General features: G+C 36.9%; 1 protein-coding gene across 1 annotated transcript in view; it reads left to right on the top strand.

Annotated features, from left to right (window-relative positions):
• CCDC67 (coiled-coil domain containing 67) overlaps nt 1-10,904 on the top strand; it is a 44,023-nt gene that overhangs the window by 32,336 nt on the left and 783 nt on the right. Inside the window, exon 12 of the mRNA XM_010086657.1 lies at nt 5,040-5,181. Within this exon, the coding sequence (XP_010084959.1) occupies nt 5,040-5,181 (142 nt within the window). The remainder of the gene's footprint in view (nt 1-5,039; nt 5,182-10,904) is intronic.

Below are 10,904 nucleotides of genomic sequence, written 5' to 3'. Positions count from 1 at the left end.
AAAAGCTTTGTGTCCCACCACTTTCATTTGTTGGAAGTTTCATTAAATGTATTTTAATGTCTTGTCTAGTTTTGGTGTTCTTGGGTGACCTGATTTAAAAAAAAATAATAATTTCAGATGCCCTGAATAAATCATTACTACAATAAACTCATTGTTAGGGAAAAATTATGAGACTAAAGAATACTCAGACTCATAGAAACATATTGTAGTGATGAATTTCTTCTTAATTCCCTGTATTCAGTTAAGCACTGAATTACCTTCAAACATGTTATAATCATGGCATTGCAGTAAAAAAAAAAAAAAGGAAATTAAACTCCCCGCTAAACAATATTTCACAGTACAAGAGAGTAAAAAATGATAGAAAGCTAAATCATTCTATCATTTGTAATAAAGAACATACATCATAGTGCTAATGTCAAACAGTTTTGTGAAGCGAAGTTTAAATAATTAGAGCCAAAAATGGCCAGGTTAGGATTTCAAACTCATACATCTAGTCTTTGGCAAAATTTAAAGTTGTTTTTTTTGCAAAATAGAAAGGCACCCCATTATATGTAGCTATATCCTTGCCTAAAATTTCCTTTTAAATATAACATTTAGTGTTGGAGGCAGTATTTGTGAATATGCAAACATGTATGTATGTACGTACATATACGTGCATATACATAATACACACATATATATATGTGCAAGTGGCAGGTATCGTGGTTTTCCTACTAAGTTTCAAATGATGCTGAAGGTTTTACTGAAACAAATATTTACAAAGCAAGATACAGACTATTCTGTACCCATAGGTCTCATAGTTTCACCAAAAATTGGTCAGCGCAATATGTGCCCATGCTTCCACTCTTCTTGAGGAAAAGTAAGATTTTTTTTTTCCATTTTCTCATGAATTACACTTGCTGTACATGAGGAACTGCGAAATTTCATTCATGAGAATTTAACTGTAAGAGATAATAGAACTATGTAGGTAATTTGAAGGCTTTTGATTTCATAGCCATTGAAGACCAATGTTAATCAAAACTAGGAGAGAGAAACCTGGGAGAGATGACCTTCCACACAACACAAGTCTCAGCCACGCTACTGAACACAACTTAAATTATTATTCTAATTAATCTGTTGAAACAGAAAGAATGAGCCTGGTTTTGAGGACCTAAAACATGCATTTGATTTCCTAAATGAAAAGCTATTTAGCTAAATAAATATCAAAAAATACACAGATTCCACCTGTACTGTATATACACATCAGCCAGCAAGTCTTTTTAAGATTGGGCCCTCTCTATACTATCAGTTCGCTGCTCCCAAACAGGGAACTACCTCAAGATTTTCTCAAAAAGCTAAATTTTCAACCATCAAATGTATGCAGATAAACCAGGCAATTGATGTTAGTTGAGTTAAACTCTGGGGTATGTTTTATTTTATTGTGAGCATGAACCATGTTATTTCTGTTTTAATTTGCAGTTCTGTTTCCATGGTAATTATGGCACTGTAGAAAGGGCAGAAAGTCTTTTTTTACATAGTAAAAAAATAGAAAACATGGTGTTTGTGCAAGGTGGGGGGCTGCATTTGTGTAGTTTTCAGAAGCTGTACTTTTTGGTTTTCCTACTTGCATTCAGAAACCTAGAAAGATTTGCACAATGAAAAAAAAGTCTTCAACCAAGTATATTCTATAATATTTTTCTGTCATGTCTCACAATCAGGACTAGAATCCTAGGCATGGGCACAGTCATTAGATAGGAGACCTCTAGAGAAAACACAGGAAATTGCAGGAAGTTATACTGGCTATTTAGAAAGAGGTATGATGACTCTAAATATTACAAAGTAAGATATGCAGGATTGGCATCTTTTTGCTAAAAAAGACCATGGCCACATCCTACCTATAACCACTTTAATTAATTACTGTTCTAATATCTGATAATTGATGTACTTCTAATTGCCATTTACATAAGCTTTCCTCACCCTCAAGATTTCAATCCTTTATTTAGACCTTGGCCGCATACAGTTGATTTAAATTTTGGCATGGTTGAAGAGGGCTTTCTCTGATGAAGCTGATATGTTTAGCCTGTTTCTTCCAAAATTAAAACATGCATGTGTGTTCCCAAATGAAAGGCTACTTATTTACCATAAAAATATACACGAAATAGGTAATTGGTCAAGCCAAAGTGCACTTTCACCATGTGGCAAAAGTGAGGGGGAAAGGCTAGGACTGAATGCCTGTGAAGGTAGCTGGGGATCCCTTAAAGGATCTGTTTTGACAGTGAAGTATCTGTCTTGAGGAGGTTTTCACTACCCTTTGGAGGTCACACACTCTTAGTCATACTCACCACTGCATCAGTTATTGCAATAAATAAACTGGAAGCAGTGAAAACAATCTCTTCAGGAAAATATTTTTTAACCATTTTTAAAATCAAGCTAGCAGTTATATTTGCAAGGTAAAAGCAACAGCACAAATTCTGAAGACATTCTGGTCATTAAATATTTGTTTTCTTTATCAAGATGAGGTTGACCAGCACAAGCTGTGTAAGGAATTTGTTTTGCACCACTGAAGTCATTGATTGCATAGGGAACAGGCTGATTTTATATATGCGCTTGGAAAAAATCGATCCTGTCTATATAAATTCCCTTTGTGAGGACATAGTTCTTTCACTTCTTGTCCCATATGTCACCATGTCAACCATGATATTATTTTTGTGACATATGTGTGTATGTTAATACTCTATGACAGTAAACCCACTGAAAGCATAAGTTATTCCACTGCAGTGATTGTGGATTTGCATTGCCAGTGTTAACAAATGAACAGGTTTTTATGAATTTGCAGATATTTGCCTACCTTTACATTTGTATTCAAGCTAGAACTCTGTTCTTAGATATTATTTTGCACTGAACTGGCAGAAATTTAAACCCCAACTGTGAAATTTGTCTGAAGTGAAGGCGTAGTATCCATATCAAAGCACCTAAATGTAAGTGTCATGTTTTTCCAAGATAGCAAACAGCCGCAACAATCCTATGGATTACAGTAGGAACTAGAGTCCCTTTAAAAAATCGTTCTTTTTTCGGGGGGAGGGTGGTGGTGTCTGGTTTTACTATCTAAAACCTACAATAACTGTAGGCACCCAAGTCTGAAAATTCTGGTCTTAGTGAAGTAAGCTATAACATAACAGTAATAACTGTTATTAAATACATAGAGAAGCAGTTCTGGGGGAAAAAAAAGAACATAGATCACATAGACTTTACTGTGGGTTTACAGAGGAAATTACTTCCAAAAAGGTCAGAACACAAGATGAAAAAAAAATCTGTGTTTTTATTATTCATGCCATCTATCTTCAGTTGTGGCAGTTTTTTCACTGTGCCCTTCATCCAAACAATAGATAGAATGGACTTTAAAACAGGAGAAAAAAAAAGAAAAAAAGGTATTCTGTGCCAAAGAGCAGAGTGTATTTATTTAAAGAAAAGCATGAAATAAAAATGAAATTCTACCCCCCAAAGGCAAATATTTTAGGTGATTTAGAAAACCGGAAGGTTTGGTGAATATTGTCAGAGAGTTTTATGTTAGAACGTGTAATAATAATATTACAGTAATAATAATATTATAGTATCATGCTTACAATTTGCTTTCCTGTAGCATTCAGAGTACCTTAATCTCTGCTTCTTTTATAATCAGAGAAAAATATGTTCTTCATTAGTTCTCTGAGTTGTTCTGCGCAGTCCATTTATGGGGTACTCAGTTTCATGCTTCAGGGCTTACCTACAAGCAGGGTCCATTAAGACTGCATAGCAGTCTCTCCCAACACCAAATATTTAAATTAAGAATAGAAAATGAGTGTGTGATCTTTCTGTAGAAAACATTGTCCTTTCCCTGTGCTTGGCAAGTTCTTCTTTTTTATTTTTTTTTTCAAAGATCTATTTTCTTTGGATCTGAGCAGCACTGCATATCATTGAATATTTATAATAATTGTATTTTAGTGGCAGAGAACTTGTTCTTTAAAAACTTTTATAGCTGCATTTCAAATTAGTAAAGTGTTTTAGGATCACAGAATCATAGAATGGTTTTGGGTTGGAAGGGCCCTTAGAGATCATCTAGTTCCAACCCCCCTTCACTTATTGAAGATTTCACTTATTGTTACAAAAGCATGTTCTCGTACAATTAAAAAAATACATATATTAAAAAAAATCTTTATTTGTCATATTAATCTCCAAAGTGTTATAATTAAATCAGTGGCAAAATTAGTACTGCAGTAAAAATTCCGGATCAAAGATTCCTCTATTATATTTTTATTTAACTTATTGAAACATTTATTCTAAATTCTGGCTACTTGAACATAGTTGTTTATCAAAATTGACTAATTATCCAACCACTAATAATAGTTTTTGTTTCCCATCTCACACTTTCATATTTCATTTCCTCTATTTGTGTGGTTAAATTCCCATCATACTGTAAATGAAGTTATCAAGACATGGCTGAAGAGTGCTTACATAGCTTCTTCCACTGCAAAGCTAAAGCCAACCTTTGGCAAAGGACGGGTAACAAACACTTAAGAAGTATTGGTATCTTCAATACCTGAAGTGAGTTTGTGTCCTGCCACAATTATATGGCAAGGCTACTCAACTTAAGCTCCAGTGAAATGGTTTAAATTAGCGTGATTTAAGTCCCAGCTGAAGCAGCCAGAGAAGGCACACTCAGACATTTGCAGTAACGGAGGTGGAGAGTTGCTAAATTGCTGCCATTTGGTAGTGCTTGATCTTATGCCTGTAACTTGATGCATGAAGCAGTCTGAACAGCTAAGTAATCAAAATTGCACAAACAAATACAATTTTAAAACCCCTGGCTTTGCTGTGACAGCTTCGAGTTTTAACTGGTATTCATATTTTTTTTTCTCTTTTAGAACTTCCCAAAAGAAAGATCCATGGGAAATGGAACATCAGCAGACTGCTATGTTCACAGCCAGTGGATACCACAGAAACTGTAGTCCAGCTTTATATGGCCAAGGCAATATCATTCGTTCAAAAAGTGACAGCACTTTACCTTCTCATACACTTCACAGAGGTCGTGAAAAGAAAATAGATTATAAATCTCCATCACCACCAGTGGGGTTTTCTTTAGGCTTTGATGGGCCGTTTCCTGAAAAGGGCAGAACAGGCAGCTCACTGAGCCCTGCTTACAATGCAGAAGAAATCAAATTATCCGTAAGTAACTATTTTCCTATAACACATATATTCTCAGAGATCCACCTGTGGACCACATGCAGCCTTGGAGAAGCCAAAAAAATAGATTATTCCTGTTGTCATTATTTATACACTGCCAGCCCAGCAAAAATGGAAATACCTTATCCTTACATAAATGCAGTTTTCTGGAGATTAAACATCCCCTGCTGGGCCATACCTCTGTACTAATAATGATGGTGATAATTACCTTCCATTATGTGACTGTAAGAGAGATTTCTATATTTTAGCTCATTGCCTTCTATGTTGGGGCACTCTGTTTCATACTGTCTTCTCTAAGGGCACTCTGCTTTAAGTGTATTTCCATAATGCCTGCAAACTCACTGCCTTAAGTGCTGTTAGACAAATCAAGTCTCTACAGCATTCATTTGATGGATGAAATTAGAGGAATTGCAGCAACTATTTTGTATGTGGTAGCTATTGTATTTGAAAAGGAACAGAAATTATTACTGCTGTAATCGTTATTTTTCTTGAAACGAAAGAGTAATAGTACAGCATTCTTTCTTTCAGTCTTCATAGGCTGGAGATTACCAACTTCCATGACAAGTGTGATAAATCCCACTTTGCCTAGGGCAACTTCTTAGGAAAAACATTCCATAATTCTTTGACTTTAGATCTCCCTTTAAAGTTGAGCTTTATCCTCTTCCTTATTATCTTCTATTCTTCCTTAGGCCTCCACTATAGGCCACTATTTTTTTCCACTTGGAAATTTAGGACTTACTTTCCAGACCTCAAACCACACAACCACACCATCATTAAACAATGGAACTAACGGATTAGTCAGGAATGGACTGTAGCCATCCCTCTGTCCAGCTGTGACACATGCACCTTTGTACCCAGGGGATCCTGAACTGCAGGTGTGTGGCTGAGCCTGTAGAGTGAGGAGAAGACTTCAGCATTTACTGGAGGGCACCAACAGGCAATTTTCTTGCTACTTGTCACCTTAAGTAGGAGCCAAGAACCATCGTGACACCAGCAATCATCTTGAAGCAGTTTGGGGTTGTCGTACCCCGGTTCTGCTGTCCACTTCTGAAATGGACACGCATCCTTTCCTATCAGAGACAGGCTGCTGGAAGACTGTCTCCATGTTCCAGAATCTCACTGTAGACAGGGAGGACCACAGCGATGGCCTGCCTGGGAAGCAGGGATTGCAGTGCAGCCCTTCACTGACTGTGGTCCCGGCAGCTGTCCCCCCGTAGTCAGAGAACAGTGAGAACCACATAGTCCTGGGTGTTTGACCTCACTTCGATTTTTATATTCTTATGCTTCACAGGAATTTTAAGTAAATGGCTTTTGGTTTCTCATGTCTTTAGAGTTTTCCTCTTTAAACTGCTAATCACAAAAAGAATTGTCTGGACATTTTCAGGACAGTCAGATAAATACCAATCTCCTCCTCTCTCCTGTCAGAAGTGTCAGACAGACAGCAGATCACAAAGCTTCTCATTCCAGCCAGGGCAGGGTAAATGCCCATTCTGAGACACTTTTGCAAGCTGGAGGGGAAACTATTTCCCAGCTGGCACTCAGGACAGGGTCGATGCCAAGGCAGTTGACTACATTATGAGGAAAACACTTTCCAGCTGGTGTGTGGGCAAAGTACATAATGAAACTATTAAGCAAGGGATATTTCTCATACAGAGTCTAAATCAGTGGCATTGAAGCAGGTACAAGTTCAGAAGATCGCTAAAATTAAATCATCACTCAGACTGACAGTGGATGCCACAGCTTTAGCACAGAGATGATTCAACAGTCTGTTACTCTAGAGTTCTGTGTTCAAATGGAAAGCCATTGCACCAAGGAGAAAGAGGAAAAAAACATGCAATATGTTGCAAAATAGAGTTCTTTGACAGAGTTTTCAGGACTGATGTTTCACCTAAGTGAAATCTCCAGTATGTTCAAAGCTTCTAAAGATGTTATAAGGGACCATTTTTCTGAAGAATATTTGTAGCACCAATTGAAAACATCAGAATTGCAGGTGATGTCCTGATACCTACCAAAATTACTCTGCTGGTATTTAGGGAAGAGAGAAAATAGTCTCTAGGGCTTTAGACGGAGACTTACATCTCTCCTCCCAGTAGAGAATCTTCAGACAACCGTACTAAATATTTCACTGGAACCTCTGTCCTTTCACATTCTTACTTAGAGGTTACATGTGTAGAGAAAGTCACTCTTGCCTTAGAGTAAACTAGAAAGCTCAGCTGGGATTCAGTGGAAATTGCCATCACCCCAAAAGTTCTTGTTTCAAGGCTTTCCAAACCTAGGGAAATACTTTTTCTCTGAACTTTTTCTTTGGGCTATGCTCTCTTTCTGAAGTGAACAACTTCAGAATATGGTTGCCTGATCCATTCCCAGTCTCTGGGAAGACTATTCCATAGAACAGTCCAATGTCCAGCTTCAGAAAATAAGCAAGTAAATAAATAAATAATTAGATTTTTAACAAGTAGCCAATAAGACTATTTGCAGCTTCAGAGAAGTCCACTTCTACACAATTTCCCCATTTCATTTGGAACAAGCAGTCATACACATTCCGCTTCCCAATCTGGATCTTTAACTTTTAGTCACAAATACCTTCATGTTTCTCTTAGATGATGGACAGACATTGTCTGTTCTTGTTTTCAAGGCTTGGAAAGACAAGAAAGACTTAAGCTGTAGCAAGGAAAATTTAAATCAGGTATTAGGACACTTTGTAATGTGTGTGTGGGAACTTGCTTCCTAAACAGATTGCAATAGAAAGTTGTGGAAATTTTACCACTGGACTTTATTAGGAATGACTTTGACAGTCTTGATCCCACCCAGAGGTGTGCTTGGTCCAGGCCCCTCACTCTTAGGTATTGCTATTACCTAAATACTTAGGTCCTCTGAAAACCTTCCTCTATGGCTTGTCAATTTCCTACACATCTCAATTTTGATTTTCACATATGAGCCAGAAGCATGTGGAAGACAGGCACGTGTACTGGCTGCCTAAGACATATTGCGATGTAACGTTAAAAGAAACTACCCCCAAAAGACCCCAACTTTAGTCACAGCGAGACAAAAATTATCAAGACCAATTTCTAGTCTTGGTGTTAGAAGAACTTTCCTGGAAAGTAAAAGGGGCTACCCATGAGAAGACTTCAACACTCTGGGATTTGACCACTCATGGCTTGACCACTAAATGTTAGAATATCCCATGTGTTAAAGCTTTCTTGCTGCCCTGCTGAAGGTGCATCCAAGAATTCTGGGACAACTCTGGGGCAAGAAAGAGATTAACTCTAGGCAAACGAATTAGGCAGTCTGTGAGAAAGAACAGACCTAGCTTCCTGGAGTGCTTCTCCCCAGCAACCCAGAGTTAATTCAGAAGTACTTTGGGAGGTTCTTGCTTATGGAGAAGACATATTTAGCATGTATTTCATATGTGGAAATATGCATCTCTGTCAGGTGCACTCCTTCATTTCCAGCAAAACATGAGGCAAAAATTTTGGTCTACACCAAAGAAATATGGGATCAGCTGACACTGGAGAAATTAAAAAGCAGAGTCTTTGTTGCCTAACTACCTAAAGAAGTAAGGTTGAAAGCTTACCAATTAATCCATTTCTGTCCAGCTCATTAGAAAACCAAAAGACATAAAAGTGTTATCTAAGGAAAACATATTCAAAACTAGGGACCATGAATCTCACCTGAGACATGGATTAAAACAGTTTCTTTATGGTTTTTCTTCCTCAGGCACTGAAAGTAAAGACAATAAAGAACATGTTGAAAGAACAGACCAGAGGCTTGGAAAGCAAAGCTTAGTTACTAACAAGAAATGTTGCCTTTTAGACTTGTTTGGATACAACCTTCTCTCGAAATGCATAAAAACCAGTGCATTAGGGACCTATCTAAAATGATAGTCAGTGATGTCTAACCCTCGGGTAAGGAGCTGTAGGGAACCATCATCTGCTTATTCTAAGTGATAAACATTCTTCTCTCAACTCTGAGGGAATGTCTCATTTGCAGTTTACAGCGTATTCAAGAAAAAAAACATCAAAGTAAGCACCTTTGCAAAGAAGCAAAGGACACTAGCATTTTAGGAAGATAGCTTGATCATGAGGCCAATGTATTTCTAATGACAAATCAGCAATTGTAAACATTGTTATAATGAATCTCTGAGAATCTCTTACAACTCAATATAGCATTTCTGAAAACTAGTGCTCATGTCAGTCTGCTGTCTGGAAAAGCCTGACATGACTGTTTTTCTCTAATTAAATTCATATATCAGATTCACATTTTCCCAGTTTCTTATGCTTCTCTCGGGAAGTATTTTATTTGCTCAATACTGAATCAGTGATTTCAGAGCTGGTATTCAGTAAGCAAAATACATGGTGATTCTTTAAGTAAAGCCTCCAAATCCAATGTCTTCTTCATAATACAAAAACCTTCTTCAAATGCTTCAAAACAGTGCTGCCAACTCTGTCATTGAATCCAAACATCACAATGAGATATTTTTGTGACCTAGCCCATGAAGAAATAAATGTGCATGTAGCCATGGCATTCCAAATCTAAGGAACAACACTTCATATGAAAACAATGATGATTTATGGGTGGGAGATTATGCATGTGCTTATGAGGAAGGTGATCTTCCTCCAGAGTTTCTCAAATGTTGGCAGATTAACATTATTTCTTATCCCTGCTAGTGCAGAGATTGATAGAAGAGTATTGTGGCACAAAGTGATCTAATACCTTTGGGTTCCTTATTCCTACACGGCAAATTAAGTCACTTTTTCTTCCCTGCCCTGTTAAAACACTAATTTGGAGGGACTGAGATTCTGCTCTATCTGCGAATTTCATTCTAGGAACCCTATAAATCAGAAAGCCTGTCTCATACCAGAGGGATGGTATTACATTCAGAATTTTTCTGGCTATCGCTTACTTGCTTTACTTTGAAAAGAAAAGGGATTTCCTGTAAGAAATCTCAAAATTTCATCTCAAGGTCTGCTGCAAAGAGTTTCAATAGAATAGTACTTTAAAGCATTTCTCTAGTCAGTAACTCTTGGCCTGAAAAGATGCTAAAGGGCAGTTTTAAACCAGGCAGAAAGCAAAGACCAAATGTGCCTCTAGTTGCCGTGGAAATAGGGAATACCCCATACTGATACAATGGAGCCTAGAATAAAAAATCACAGGTGCAACAGAATTGGCCTTTTCCACAAAACATTTAAATATTTAAATCATTCAAAGCCATTCCTTCTTGATGGGCTGACAGATAAATTCTCCTCTTTACATTCTAGGAAAAACAAAACCCAAGATTCTAGACAAATAATCAGTCATTAAAACTATTTAACATATGGTTTAATTAAGATAATAAATGTCAATCATCTTACTCAATATATGATCACGTAAAGACAGAAAGTTATCTTTCTCTTACTCAGTATTACAGCTCCTATGCTAAGTTTTTTCTCAGTTGACTGTTAAAAATTGGTCATAAAATCGTATTTATCTATACAAATAAACATTGAATTTATTCAAACAAGCATAATGTCTTTAGGAAAAGAAAAATGATTTCATATTTCTTTTGATAAAGACATCACAATGAATGCATTTTAAGTATTATCAAAAACTATTAACAAAAATGGCTGCTTTAAAATTTAGAAGTTGTTCCAGCAAAGAATCACTCATGTCTTTTGCTTTCTACAACTCTGCATCCCATGACAACCATTTTAAGACTGATTTTGGTG

The sequence above is a fragment of the Pterocles gutturalis genome, unplaced genomic scaffold, assembly GCF_000699245.1.
Source record: "Pterocles gutturalis isolate BGI_N339 unplaced genomic scaffold, ASM69924v1 scaffold13741, whole genome shotgun sequence".
Lineage (NCBI taxonomy): Eukaryota > Metazoa > Chordata > Aves > Pterocliformes > Pteroclidae > Pterocles > Pterocles gutturalis.
The sequence above is the reverse complement of the archived record's forward strand: the minus strand, read 5'-3'. Positions and strand labels throughout refer to the sequence as shown.